The sequence below is a fragment of the Thunnus thynnus genome, chromosome 10 (genome assembly GCF_963924715.1).
Source record: "Thunnus thynnus chromosome 10, fThuThy2.1, whole genome shotgun sequence".
In the NCBI taxonomy this organism is placed as follows: Eukaryota; Metazoa; Chordata; class Actinopteri; order Scombriformes; family Scombridae; genus Thunnus; species Thunnus thynnus.
The window spans coordinates 25,054,575-25,069,755 of NC_089526.1; the positions used below are offsets into that span (position 1 = coordinate 25,054,575).

At 41.3% G+C, this 15,181-nt stretch overlaps 1 protein-coding gene across 1 annotated transcript; it reads left to right on the forward strand.

Annotated features, from left to right (window-relative positions):
• The first annotated feature begins 160 nt into the window (after positions 1-160).
• LOC137191831 (zinc fingers and homeoboxes protein 1-like) lies at positions 161-15,124 on the forward strand. Its single transcript, XM_067602257.1, has 8 exons — positions 161-1,182; positions 3,521-3,847; positions 4,001-4,464; positions 4,675-4,878; positions 5,116-5,331; positions 6,781-6,945; positions 7,207-8,436; positions 9,650-15,124. Exons 2-8 carry the CDS (start codon positions 3,640-3,642, stop codon positions 9,932-9,934), a joined length of 2,772 nt encoding a protein of 923 aa, XP_067458358.1. The 5' UTR covers positions 161-1,182; positions 3,521-3,639; the 3' UTR covers positions 9,935-15,124.
• Positions 15,125-15,181: the final 57 nt, after the last annotated feature.

Genomic DNA, 15,181 nt, shown 5'->3' on the forward strand with positions numbered 1-15,181 from the left:
ATCCTGGTCAAATATTAAATTTATACAAGTATGATGTGGAAACTTGAAGCCTCCAGTGCACAAACACTGAGAATGGACTTTACAGTTAAGTAGGATACATCTTGTGTCCAGCAGGAGAATTTCTGAAATGAAATATATTTGCATATTTATAAATTCTTGAATTTATAATGAGGAAGGAAAAGATTTTTTAGGGATTTTAACAAGATAATTGAACTTTTAGGGGGTGGAAAAAAACAGACATTATTCAAACGAGTATTTTATACAGATTTTAAAACATGTCTGGAGGGGCTCTTTAAACTGCTTACAATTACTTAAATTAATTTTCCCACAGGTATGGTGTATAATACGGCAATAAACGGCACTGCAGTGTAGCCTTATTAAAAAGTAAAGTAAAAACGGTCGATATGATGAACAGAAAAGCTAAACAGCCCTAACACCAGGTGTAGTGATGCAGGGAGAGTTTGCAGAGTTGTCCTCAAGTAGCTTCATGCTGCCCTGACAGGTCATGTAAGGACATATTGGCAGACAGCCTGCTCGGGAAACGCAGAGTTTACGGCCTTCTTTACACTATGTTACGCGCCATATTTGTTTCCAGACACTGTAATAACATTTCTTTCTAGACCACAGTAACATATTCTCCGAAAATACGTTTTTGCTTTAATTTCCTAAAAAATTTGAGAGCACACTCAGCGAGAGTCGCCGAGGAATGACGTCAGGACGTATCACATAGAATGATGACGCCGTTTGATCATTATTATTAAAAAAAAATCAGCCGTTAAAAATATCAGAGAATTAGGTCAGCAAACTAAAACAGCACCAGCGGACAGGTTATCAATGTAACAGCTGTGCTTTTGTTCAGGTAGCTTTGTAAAAGACGTGACCGGGGCATGAAATAACCTGTTTCCAGAAGAGGAGAGAGAGGTGTCCGGTGTTTTCAGCATCTGCAGCCGGGAGCCGGAGCCGTTAGACCGGTCCGTCCGTCTGTCTGCCTCCGCTGCGGGGTTCTTAGGAGACCCGTAAGCCCAAATAACGTAAACGCTGCTCGGGCTGGGGCTGAATGGTTTAACCGGGGGAGAAGGAGAAACCTCGACAGATACTACCAGAGGCAGGAAATTACTCCTCGCCTCGTTTCGTCTCGTCTCGACAGCCTGGTAGCAGCACAGTCACATTTCTGTACTTCCAGTAAGTTTACCGCCAGACATGATCAATAGTAATGACCGGCCCGGCTAACACTGGCTAGTTGGCCCCAGCTCATACACATGCTAGATGCTGTAGAGCTATGTTAGATGTCCTTAGATGTGTTAATTTATTGCTTTAACGATACTTTGATGATAATAATGATAATAATAAATCACCGTAGCTAGCTCACACCTCCAAATGATTGAGCTGCCGACTGTTAATGATCTCATGATGGCAGTGCAGCATAGCATACTACTGTACACAGTCACTGTTATTGTTAACAGGTTTAACCAGCAGTAATGAGAAGTTGACCACACACATATTACACTGTCATACAAGTGGATATTTTGGGCCTTTGTTGTAGCACCTGTGTCACAGTAAATGTTATAAATAAGGCGGTTAGCCATCAAGTTAAACAGTGACCGTCACTGATTTCCTTTAAGACACAAATGCAAATTAAAATCAAATATTTTCATTAACCAGACAGTGTATGTAATGGTGTAGAACAACATTATTATATGATAATGATTAAATTATGTTGGTGGTATTACAATGTGAGCCCCACTAACATTGCTGGATGAACCTGCTGGGCCCCTACCAACCCCCCAATTCACTCATTTGTTCATTATGTACAGTATTCCTGTGCTGGACTTGTACCTGGGCCTGTAGGTTTGTTGTTTGATTAAACAGGGATTTATTCAGGGATATGCATAATGTATGCACAGTATCATCTAAAATCATTAATGTCTTTAAACCAGATTTTGACACAGGACTACTTAACAAGACAGGGCCATGGACATCAAGGGCCTAATTATGTCACTTGATATTGTGTTTTAGTAGTGCACCTTCCCAAGCAAATTACCACAATCAAATTACTTTAAACCAGTTAACACACAGTGAGCCTTGGGCCTTCCTCAGAGTGTCTGGAGGTTTTGCCTTCTTTGCCTGGCTTGCCAATGTAACAGGTCTCTATGTGGGGTTACCCTGTGATACACTGAAGTGCATGGTTGACAAGAGGGGATTAGGACATTGAGGGCTGCGACAAACAATTATTGTTGTTATCAATTAATCTGCTGGTTATTTTTGTGATTACTTGACGAATCATTTGGTCAAGAAAACATCAAAAAATGTGAAAAACACCCATCACAACATCCTGATGACATCCTTAAATGTCTTATTTTGTCCAAACAACAGTCCAAAACCCAAAAATATTAAATTTACAGTAATGTAAGACCAAGAAAAGCAACACATTCTAAAATTTGAGATCCTTGACCCAACAAATGTTAAACTTACTACTTAAACATATGTATGATTATTAAAATAGTTGTCAATTGATTTTCTGTCAATCGACTAATCATTACAGCTCTAAAGACGTGCATCAATGTAGGGTTGGGCGCTAATTCAATATTATTGTTTACTTTAGTCTTTTAGTAAATTCATATTTTCTCATGGTTTAAGAAACTTTTGTAATTTCAGGGATGCAACTAATAGGATTTTTTATTATCGATTAATTGATTGATCATTTAGTCCGTAAAATGACAAAAAACACAAATTTCCAGAATCTAAGGTGACAACTTCAGATTACTTGTTGATTTAAGATTAATTGATTATTAAAGTTGTTGATTAATTTTCTATCAACCGACTAATTAATTGCATTGCATTGACCTCAAAGTTAATGTCAATATTAATAACCTTTCATTTTGCATTCAGTTGCCATATCATGTGCTGTACTTAATCAAAGTTGGGGGGGAATCCTTGTCATATATCTTGTAATGTCACCCATCACAATGTAAAACTATATTTATCAAAGTTTTTATGTGATGATTACAAATCTCGTACCACTTGTTAAATCTGTTTACAGACCCACATGACTCATTGTGTTAGTCATCATACTGAAGTATATAATTACATTTCATCCCCCGAGCACTTCATTTAATCCAGTCTTTTGTTTACTCTGCAGTATGTGTTTGTTTAGCTATATGAACGCCAGGCATTACACATGACATGTGGCTCTTATATGACAGTTGAATTGTGAAATACAGTGTTATGCATTTGAGTAGGAACAAGATGCAATTTGTTGCGTTTTATATTAATCCTTTGTGGACTTGGTATGTGCAATATTTGTTGAATTACAGAAATAGTTATATACATACTGTATGCGAATGTGGTGTTGTCATTCTGTATTATGGTTATAAGTAGGGCTGCAACTAACTTTAATTTTTATTAAATGTATATATATCTATGACAGAAGTATTTAAGAATAAAATGTTTTTGTACAGTTTACTATTTTTTTGACAAATTACTTGTATGACATTTGCATATTTGTTCTTTCTTCCACCAGCAATTCCTAATTCAAGGACTCTATCATGTAAGCACAACCACCTAAGACATGTGAGCCTCGACACTTCTGTCACAGATCTTCTTTTGACCTGAGTAGAAGTTACCAGAGTTGGGTTGACAATGTCGAGCCGTCGGAAGTCAACCACACCTTGTATGGTGCTGCCCTCTGATGTGGTGGAGCAGGAGGAGGTGGAAGAGAAAATAGAAAGGACAAAGGAGGAAGAGGCGGAGGGGGAGGAGGGGAAGGTGAAGGAGGGAGTAGAGGAGGGGCCAACTGCTGAGGAGCTGGGTCAGGCGGTGGTGGTTGTCCCCACCCCACCAGACACAGGTAAGATTCTTTTTGTCCCATTCTCCCATCGCGCAATCACACCTGATAAGCATGAAATAAACATCAGCTTAGTCATAAATTCACTGTAAATTTCAATTAACGTGAAGGAAATGAGAAATATCTGTCACAATGAATGTTGTATTATTATTACAGATGAGCCCAGTGTGTCCACCATAGAAGACAGTGAAGTCCTTGCTCCCTCACTGAAGCGCAGCGCCACAAACCCTCCTGAGGATCCGAACAGTGACCAGTCGACCCAGGACCAGCAGTGTGATACCCCCGAGGAGGGAGGAGCAGACCCCGCAACTGTAGCCGCCATCTCTCTCAGCAAGACCCCCATCATGAGGATGAAGACCAAATCTGAGCCCAAGAGGATCGCCGTGTCCTTGAAATCAGCAGATGAGGTGGCGGAAGGTTTTGGAGGAGGCGGTGAGGGAGAGGTGGGAGGAGAGCAGGAACCCATCGAAGCTCCTCTGGGGCCAATGACGCCTGTGGAGATGCTGCTGCATGACTCCATGAAGCTCGGAGGAGGCGGCTTGCTGGTCAGCCAGCCCTCGGAGCAGCAGAGGAAGTCATCCATTTTAAACCCCACAGTTCTGCCTGCTGGCCTGGCACAGGTAGAGAGGCTCGATCGTAATGTGAAATTTCCTCAACAGAGACGTTAGATGTCAAATTCAGCTACAGAACAGCAGCCTCGCAGCTCATAGATATTCACTGTCTTGTTCTGGGACACCTGAGCAGGACAGCAGCTTGCCAAATAGAGCTTTTGCCACAGTGTTCGTATTAACAGTCTTTCTCATCTCTCTCCATCTCCTCCTCTATTCCAGGTGCTTTCTGCTTTTCAGGCCCAGCAGACTGCAGCAGCAGCTCAGCCCCAGCTGCTGATCCCTCTCAGTAGCATCCCGTCTTACAGTGCAGCTATGGACACCAACCCTCTGCTGGGCAGCATGTACAAGAAGTTTCCCTACCCCTCCATGGCCGAGATCAGCAGCCTGGCAGCACAGACGCAGTTCACAGAGGAGCAGATCAAGGTAGATGAAAGTGGGCTGAAGTAGGGATGGATTACCTCAGCTGACGGAGGATGTTGTGGTTTCACCCATCTGTCTGTTTGTTATAAAATATCTCAAAAAGTAGAAGCTCCTTACTCTATATATTTTATTGGATAAAAAGCCCTTCAATCTTATTTTAGAATCTAAGTCTGAAGTGTACTAAAGAAAGACTTTCTCCTAATTGTTAGATACAGTCAAACATCTGTGATCTATGCCCAGGTATGGTTCTCTGCCCAGCGGCTGAAACATGGCGTCAGTTGGACTCCTGAAGAAGTGGAGGAGGCCAGGAGGAAACAGTTCAACGGCACAGTGCACACGGTGCCTCAAACCATCACTGTCATACCTGCTCACCAACTCTCAGCAGCTGCCAATGGTCTGCAGTCAATTCTTCAGACCTGCCAGATAGTGGGCCAGCCTGGCCTGGTGTTCACACAGGTAGGTAAGGAAAGAATATGTGTTATGTTTGGCAAGTATCGGCTTTGACTTGCCTCACTTTGAACCCAGTCAACTTAAAACTAGTTGACATCGACAATAAATCAACTAGCATTGCCTGCCTTGGTTTGATTAATGACTGAAGTCAGCTTGGCTTAAATTTAAGTGACTTTTATTTAATAAACTTGAAACAATTTGATTGACTTTGATTGTATTTATTGGACATGGACATGATTTTGACTGTCAGAATGCTAACTAGGCACAGTGCTGGAAGATAACTCTAACTTTGATTATGGGCCCCACTGATACCTGGTATTAGCATCTATTCAGTATCTGGAGACCTTATTTTGATAATGACATGCAATCCCTGGGCCGTTGCATTTACACCTGATATTAATAAGTGTTCTCGTTATCTCGATCCTGCCCAGATTGTGGTCGGATTTAAATATGCAAAGTAGTTGGGCGGGGCAGGCTGACTTGTCAAAAAACATGGCCTGTGCATTTATGATTTACACCTCCATCAACACATGTTTTCCTTATCAAGATAAAATATTATAAGTGTAAAAAGGGTCTTAATTATTCTGCAGTAGAGCCGGATGAAAGAAACAAATAGTTAATCACCTGCAGTGTACCAGGTAATTTAACATAGGTAATATATTGATATTTGCTATATGGTAAAAAGAAGCTTCTCTTTTGAATTTCATTTCAGTTTATTTTTAATACCAATGCTGATAATATTATTGTACATGGTAAATATTTTCATTCAACAATCTCTCAGACCATGCCATAAATACTGGATATGTCTCTCTCTCACTCTCTCTCTCTCTCTTTCTCTGTCTCTGTCTCACTCTTTGTCACTCTCTCTCACACACACACACACACACACACACACACACATAAAATCGCATCTACTCTCCCTCATTGAAAAATCCAGAATATTCAAATATTTTCAGTTTCAGAAGTTTAACTACTTGACACAAGATCTCTCTTTCTCCAATGTAAAGTCCATTCTCAGTGTATGTGCATTGGAGGCTTCAGGTTTCTACATGTAAGTAGCATACTTGACCACAATTGGCTTCCATACTAGTTATGATGTCACAAATCATGCTCGTAGGTGCACGCCTTAAACCCAAATTTAAGGTGAGCACAGAGAAACTTTTCTACTTTAGCAGAAAAATGTGAAAACAGCCTTCCAGTATCCAAGTCTGCACATACATCATTCTGCACAGTGAAGCTCAAACATCCAACTAAAGTAACAATGAGCAGATTTTGAAAAACACACTTTGAGAGGAGGTGGACTTTAAGCTTGCCAAGAAAGTATACAGTGACACAAGTTCAGTTATGCACCTGAAGCCAGTTTTAGTTCCCTACCCATAGATTAAAGCATTTAAAATAAAAACTACAGTTGGCCCGGTATTTGTCTGATCTACACACTCTATCTATTGTTCCTAGGTTGGCCCAGGAGGGAACCTTCCAGTTACCAGTCCCATCACCCTGACAGTGGCAGGGCTGCCCAGCCAGTCCCAGAGCTCCAGCAGAGTTTCCTGCCAGCCCACCCCGACAAACAGTGAGCTCAAACGGGCTACCACTGTCCAGCCTCCCTCCCTGTCTCCACAGGTGGGAAAAAATCTAATTTATGCCTTTCAGACAGATTATTGTTTTATGTTGTGCTCTTGTTGCTGTCAAGATGCAAGTTAAAGATATCTTGTGTTCAGTTTGTGCACAAAGGTAGCACATGGTGTGTCTCTCTACACATTCAAACACAGAAAAGTTTCACATGTCTCATCTCTAGCCATTTTGTCTTCCTCCTGGCAGGTATTTGGTACTGGCACTGTGAAACCCATGTTTAATGTATAACTCACCCCTTCTCTCTCTAAGGAGAACTCAGCCCTGAGCGCTGACACATTCAGTATGCGGCCTAAGAAGTCCAAAGAGCAGCTAGCAGAGCTGAAAGCCAGCTACCTTAAAAACCACTTTGTCAGTGATGCCGAGATCGCCCGTTTGATGAAGCTCACCAACCTGACAAAGGGAGAAATCAAGAAATGGTTCAGTGACACGAGGTACAACCAGCGCAACTCCAAAAACAGCCATGTCATCGTTTTCCATGACGGAGGGGGCAGAGGAGGCGGCAGCTGTAGTAGCACTGCTACCACCACCATTGTCATTGACTCAAGCGACGAGACACCCACATCTCCTCATCCTCCCCGCACGCCTCCCGTGAAGGAGAAGGAGACGCGACCCAAAACATGGAATCCATTCCCAGACTTCACTCTGCAGAAGTTTAAGGAGAAGACGCCGGAGCAGCTGGTGGTGCTGGAGGAGAGTTTTGAGAAGAGCAGCACCCCATCAGATGAAGAATTGAGCCGCCTGAGGACAGAGACTAAACTGACACGCAGGGAGATCGATGCCTGGTTCACCGAGAGACGAAAAATGCCATCTGTGAGCACCTCCTCCCCAGATTCTGAGGGAGGAAAGATGGAGACAGACGGAGGAAAAGCAGGAGAAGGTGGAGGGAAAGGAGGAGTTGCCTCTTCTTCTCCCTCCGCTTCCTCTTCTCGTAAAGGCAGTCAAACTCCTCCCGGTGGGCGCAGTAAGCAGCTGCCCACCACGAGCAGTACCAACAGAGACTTAAAAGATAAGAGTAAAAAGTCTCCGGAGCAGCTTCATATTCTGAAAAGTGCCTTCGTGCGGACCCAGTGGCCCACTCCAGAGGAGTACGACCAGCTGGCAGAGGAGAGCGGCCTTACTCGGTCCTACATTGTCAGCTGGTTTGGGGACTCTCGGTACTCCTGGAAAAACGGGAACCTGAAATGGTTCTTCCAGTACCAAAGCGGCAATGTCGAGGGGCCAAATGGTGGAGGAGGCAATAAAATGGGAAGCAGCGGCGCTCGAAAAAGACGGGGCCGTAATCGTGGTTGGGGGCGGTCCCGAACCCGGAAGCAACCAAGGAGGTCTGCCTCCTCCTGTGCAGATGTAGACAAATCTCCCCTGTCGAAGAAATTCAAGACTGGGCGGGAGTTCCTGAAGGAGTACTACCTGAAGCACCGCTTTCTCAATGAGCAGGACCTGGATGAGCTTGTCACTAAGACCAACATGAGCTATGAACAGGTAATGGAATTATTTTTATCCACATGTGAGACATATACATATATCATTGTGTCATGTTACAACCCACGACTCAAAAGCTTATAAGGGCGAAGAAGTAAAATCCATTTAACGTACCTTCTATGTTTCCCAAAAGCATCGTAACTAGCAAGTTGGCTGCAGGAGTAACCTCAAACTACATTTTCATTCAAGTTTATATTGTTAACCTTTAAGTTTAACCGTTATCATGACCAACAAAGCTCTCTGTGAAGTGACTTGGATGAATAAATAAAACCCACACAGGAACAATTGATTTGTGTAGTTTATCTGCCACTTTCTGCTGGAACCATCCTCCTCTCCCTCTTTTTAGCTAATACACCGTTCTGGCCTGAAATGCCAATTTCTTAATGCCTTGATGCCTTTATTTGATAGTACTTGTGGAAAGATGACAAGAAACACAAACCGGAGACGTCACGGTTCATGGTTGGGGTCTGAATCCCTGAACCTCCCATGAAACTAATGCTTGATTTTAAGTTAAATTTGTGCTTAAGAGTAACATCTGCCTCGAACAGCAGTTAAATTGATAAAAGTTTACTTTCTTACGCTTACTTCCACACAGTTTTCCATAACATTTCTGCTTTGTGATTCATGTATTTTTTTGAGATGTTGAACAGCTTACAGATAGAACGTGTGTTCAGCAGTCTTTTCAGCGCCAACAAAAGTCGACAATAAGAAGCCCTTAACGCTATGCAAGTGCACTCGCTCTTAAGTGTTACTTTGGAAAACGTGTAAGAGTGTTTGCAAATAGGTTCTTAGAAGCTGGACCCAGGAGTGTAACTAGGATTTTAGAAATGCTGAGTGCAAATTCCCCTAGTTGAACCTCACCCACCCAACAAAATTTCACATTTTATGTGTTTAACCATTCATTCATCTCCCTGCATTATGGTCTAAATGTTGTGTCAAAGTCATCTCTACAATATCAGGTGTGTACTTCAGGTGGCAAAAACATTGTTTGCCTAATTAAAACCTTTTAATTTTAAGACATTTAGTCTAAACAATGTCAGAATTTGCCCCAAAGAATCCATGAAGTATATATGTGTGTAATCGTAGAATGTAAACTCATCTTCATGTCATTAAAACCACAAAATATTACAAAGGACGTGACCTTGGTGTCCTCAGTGGCAGCTACAGCCCTGCTGTCAACACGTAGTTAAGGTGTCTCTCTCTCTTTAATAAGGTGAGGGAGTGGTTTGCCGAGGTCCAGCGACGCTTGGACATGGGGTCAGATCCCTTCCTGGAGCCGACTGTAGGGAGGACGGACGGAGAGGAGGGAGGTGAGGAGGAGAGAGAGGAGACGCAGGGAGAGGCGTCGACGGCCACCGAGGAACAGACCAGCACCGGGATGGGGGATGAGGATGATGACGAAGAAGATGAGGAGAATGACGGCGATGATACAGATGACAGTGAGGTTTGGGAGCCGTCACGCAGCGTCAGGAAATCCTTGTCGGTATCTGAAGACTAGTGAATGTGGAAAGCGCAGAATGTTACACGAGAAATACTGTTGTGATTAATGCTGGAAGAGCTGTAACAGTTAGCTGAACCAAGTCTTTGTTGCCACTGATTTGCATGTGTACTCATCTGTAACATTAATTCACTTTATTTTTAATATTTCTAAATCATGTCTACATGAGAATAACAGATGGATTATTAGCTTCAGCTCCCTGTCTAAATACTTACCTAACTGACGGTATGTAAGGTGTAACATTTGAGAAGGAATCATGGTAAAAAGGGAGTTTTTAGCAACCCCTGCGAATCATAAATTACACATCAAACATAAACAAAATAGCAGTTCACCATATTTTGTCAAAAGGAATACCATGAAGTGCAGTCCTCATCCACACACATCCATACATCCTTCTTTAGAAGCAATTGATGAATGCTGACTGTTGTTAAGGGGAGACCTTTCGGAGGAATTGACAGTTTACATGTCCGCCAAGCCCCTTGTTAAATTTGCACTCATTTTTCACACAGTGATGCTGCATTTCCTTGAGAAAAAAAGTGTTTGTTAAATGTATGTTGTTGTGAGCAAAGGCCTAAATTCAAACTTTTATCTCCAACGTTACAAACGTTTCATCCCTGCTCCCAAACTGAAAAAGTGATCACAGGAAGATGTCACTGCCGAGCGACGTCCCCAGTGAAACACTTTGTCCACGTCTAGCGTACATCTGTTGTGGAACTGTTTTTTTCTAGCACCTGTGAAGATCATCACAGTTGTTGAAAGCCACATTCACCCAACAGGTTGTTTTAGCTGACATGGATGCATAATGACGTTGAAAGTTTTTATCTCTGAGATAAACTGTGATATAAGACAAAGTACCTTAATGCAGAATGAATGCCAATGATGTGATACTTTTAAATAACGCAGGATGTCTACTCAAGTCTTCCCTTCATAGCCTACAAATGAAACACCTACAAATGAAAAAAACTGATGGAAAAAGTCCACGGTATGTGTTAAATATGCACTGAAAGTGATGTTTTTAAACCAATTTCACACCTTTTTGATAGAACACATCCTGTGTTATTGTCACCTTTTTAAAGGAGGTTATGTAGATTCAGACAGTTTGAGACTGTTGTGCCAAAGTTGAATGTGTTGTCTCCTGAGCAGTGAGCTACAGTCTGAGGCAGAGGCGCCGTTCGTGAACTTAATAATGGCCACTGTGAGGCAGACTTCGGTCCACTGAAACGATAACAGAGAAAGAAATACAGTATTTCGCCGCAGTGATTTTGCTTCAAATGTGCTCTTGGTGGGCTTCTGATGGGTTGAATGGATGAATTTAATTATGGGGAAGCAACAATAGAGTTTTCCCCAAACCATGTAAATGCTACTGTAAGCACCAGCTGCAGCTCCGATGTAAATTTAGAGCAAATCAATCCACAAGTTCATTACCAAATCACCAACACCTTGCCTTCAGGCTCAGTGGAACCCAACAGTTCATGTAAAAACTGAGGCCTGTGAATCATTTTGGGTCCTGACCTGTACTTAAAGAAACGCTGTTAAACAGTATTTCAAATATTTCAATGATTTGACTCCAGTCTGCACTGAAGAGAAAAATCGTGAAGCACCTAAACTAAACTTTTTTTTAAAAAAAATGCACTTTGTCCACTACATGGTGGACTGATTAGGCACCTTAATCTCTTATTATACCCTTAAATGGCTCTGAGAGACCAAATCTGTTTTATATGACTACAAACTGAACCAGTATTTTGCCTTTTTTAAAATCCTTAGTGTGTTTTCAGGAGGAGGAATCTTACCAGTTTATCCACTTTTCTAATAATGTCTTGTTCGAGAGTTGGATGTTTATATGGCTCGAAAAAACAGAACAATCACCCACCGCTTTCTTTTGCTAAATTGCACAATTTGAGCCCCATTTTTAATCTCTTCTCCTTTTGAAAATGCGCATGTGTTATGTTTTGTATTGTTGCTTTAAATCATGGTCTCCCATCTCTTCTTCTCTGCTTCCACATGATCCTGTTTGATTCTTCCCCTCTCCTCCAGACCACTGTTGTAAAATGAATGCCTAGATTCATGATGTGCACTTCCCAAGACATGTTTCTGTGTCCTGTTGGTTTCTCTGTCTCAAGCAGACAGACAGAGCTATAAGGACATCTTCAAAAGACTGAAACTATATGTGTTCAGACAGTCTTTGGATATTTAGCTTCCTGTCGTTGAAGGAATTGTTGTGATGCCTGAAGAAACAGCACAGCATTCCCTCTGTGGTGGGAAGTCTACCAAATAACGTTCCTCTTTCCAACTGTTCTCTTCACGCTTTACCGCATTAAGATGGCAAGGACAAAACTGTCTCAACTACAGTTCCTCACCGATAGGAGACTTTGATGAAGCTTTGCAGATAAACCTATGTGCCTACATGGCTCGTACACTTGTTTGAACAGAATTTCACCAACTCTTGACAGATAATGACGAGAGAGAATATGTGAAAGCTTTGGAAATCACATACTGTCGAGTGATTCTTAAGGAAGGCTTGTTCAAACCAAGTTGTGACGCATGACCGAGCTCTGCTTTCCGCTGATGCTAAAAGATACTTAGATACTCTGAAGTTGACATTGGAAACTTCTGTTCTAAGTCCTCAAACAAATACCTTGGTGTTTCGAATTTTATTGTATTTTGTCACCAGGCACTTGTCACAGTACATGTTGGCATCTTTAGCTATCTGAAAGAGCAGTTTCAGTTACCATCTTTGAAACAAATATTGTCTGCTAGCTGTAAGCTAACTAAGCAAGCTAGTTGATAGCAACTGAAGGAGAGCTGAAACCTTTACACATTTTGCCGTAACGTGACATATGCCTGGCCATGAAAAATAACAAATTCAAAGATATTAAGGTATACCTTTTGTCTAATACTGCATGCAATAACCAAGACGAACAACTGCTCATTTTGTACATACAATATTTGGGTTGGTATACTAGTTGCCTAATCTGGGCTAAACAAGTTTTCTTGGTGTAGCTTTGATAATACCAGTTAGTAGTCAGTACCAAGGTGACTGCAACCATGGACCTGTATTGTTTTGTTAATGTTTTTCAAACTTTTCCAAATCATGGACTCATTTATTTAAGCCTTGCGTCACCTTTATCCTGGAGAGGCTTACTTCAATTAGCGAGCTCCATTTTAGTCGGAGTTCTTTGCTCTGAACTTGTTATCGCTACCAACTGCAGTCATTCTGCGGCAGCCACTTTGAACCCCTCAGTAACCGTTTGGTTTGAGGTGTTTCATGTGTTAATTTCAATACATGCTACAAAGTGGCTGTCCACGATTAGCTTGTTTTAGTCCACAGGTTAGGCTTAATCCTGCCCCTGAGTATCCAGCCCACAGTCTTTTACAGTGTGCTCTTTCTTTACTATAGTAGGTCTGTTTTGAATGGTTTTATATGTTTCTATCTATGAAAACTGTGTCTTTACAACTGTGTCCAAACATCAGTGGATTGCTTCTTAACAAGACAGACTCATACAATATGTACTATAGAGTAGTGTTTTTGAAATAGAATCAGTTTTAGAGTTCAGCCAGTGTTTGGTTGCAAAAAATATAGAATCAGAACTCAATAGAAAAGACATGCACTTTGTTGAAGGAAATACAAAAACTAAATGCCTGCTAGAACCTTAGAAATATTTTTCCTTGCTAATAATGTATCCATGCTTGAGGCTCAACACCAAATTTGTTTTGAAAAGATACATTAAATGCCACTGACAAATTATTTAAAACCTTATGAGCAACACTTTTAGTTGTTTAAAGGGACACAAGTACGATACTACTTTGAAAACGGTTGTATAATGTCTTCTGTGGCTCTGGTGGGAACTTTCTAAAGTTTGAGAAAACAACCCCGATGACGTCATCAGTTAATATTGTCCCCATATTAGGTGAATGATAGGGATAAAAATACCATTCTGTTTTAAATATTTATCCTCTAATTAAATAGTTTTCCCAGGTCCGCTGAAGTGCCACGTCTGCTCCATGAGTTGTGATTTTATATCCAACACTCATCATGTATCCCAGTTAACGTTGTGCAGTAGAGCTAAGAGCTAACATTGTGATCTAAGTAGTTTACCTGCTGTCTATTATTGCACATACTGTATGTCATAACTGTATCCTTCGCTATACTTCTGCTATAGTCCTCACTTGTTGTCTGTATTTAGACAGGTAGTGGTTGAATGTTTCTTACAGCAGTCAGAGATTCAAATGTTTTCACTATACAGCAGCCAGCTTTTTTTTTTCGGCAAAAAAATACACCATGTCAGAATTGTAATATATAAATGTGATTTTATTTACAGTGGAATTTTCACTTTCCAGTTTTTCTGATCTAATCCTTGTCTGTTGACAGTTTTAACCCAAGGTTGTTGCTTCTTATGGGCGTGCTTTGCTTTTAACTGTAAACTGAACAGCTTTCCCTTTGTTCCTGCTTCAATACAATTTACATTGCCAGACACGTTCCACTGAATGATGACCGTGATCTCTCAGCTCTTGCGTTACATTACAGTCGGGGCCCTGTGGAAAGCAGACACTGTGGAAAGAATACCACGATCCAGCTGTGACTTTCTACCTTAAATAAGAGGTTCAGTGTTAAAGATATAAAGTTGAGAAGGATGACACTATCATTTCAAAACTCCAACAAATATTTACTGTGTCATTGTAAAAATGTCATCCCTGACTTTCAGCCTTCAATCTGAACTGTCTGAGTGGTTTTACTTTAAGTGTCTGCCTCTACAGCCCCCTCTGGAAGACAGTTTCTGCCCCTTAGTCCCGGTTTTGTTTTTGTCTGTTTGTTTGTTTGTTTTTTAAATAAGCTGTGATATCAGCCCTGTAAAAATCCACCATCAGCTGGTACACCCGGTGAATGAAACTGACTTACTAGAGGTTGGACTTTTTCGTAGGCTGAAGACGATATTTCCATCTCCAAACTCCACAACAAAACAGCTGAAATCGGTGTTATACTGTGTCTACGGAAAAATTCCTTTTGTGGCCCCTGCAATCGTCAGCTTGTAGCTACCAGCTGTGAGGCAGACAATTTGTGCAATGTTAATTTAAATCCCAGCTGTTATTGAGGCTCTGGCTTGATTTCTAGCTTGATTTAGAAAAGATTTATATTTTATACTTGTTTGACGACAAAACCCAATAAATCTTGGTCACAAGATGTGCACTTGCGAGCAGAATGATGAGTGTTTTGTTTTGAAGAAATGTCATATGGACCAGTATGCCAGT

Excerpts from the sequence above, each read along its gene's own strand:
- LOC137191831 (XM_067602257.1), top strand. The coding sequence starts at position 3,640 with ATGTCGAGCCGTCGGAAGTCAACCACACCTTGTATGGTGCTGCCCTCT. Across the intron at positions 4,879-5,115 it reads TCACAGAGGAGCAGATCAAG|GTATGGTTCTCTGCCCAGCG; the intron begins GTAGATGAAAGT and ends ATCTATGCCCAG. Across the intron at positions 5,332-6,780 it reads CTGGCCTGGTGTTCACACAG|GTTGGCCCAGGAGGGAACCT; the intron begins GTAGGTAAGGAA and ends TATTGTTCCTAG.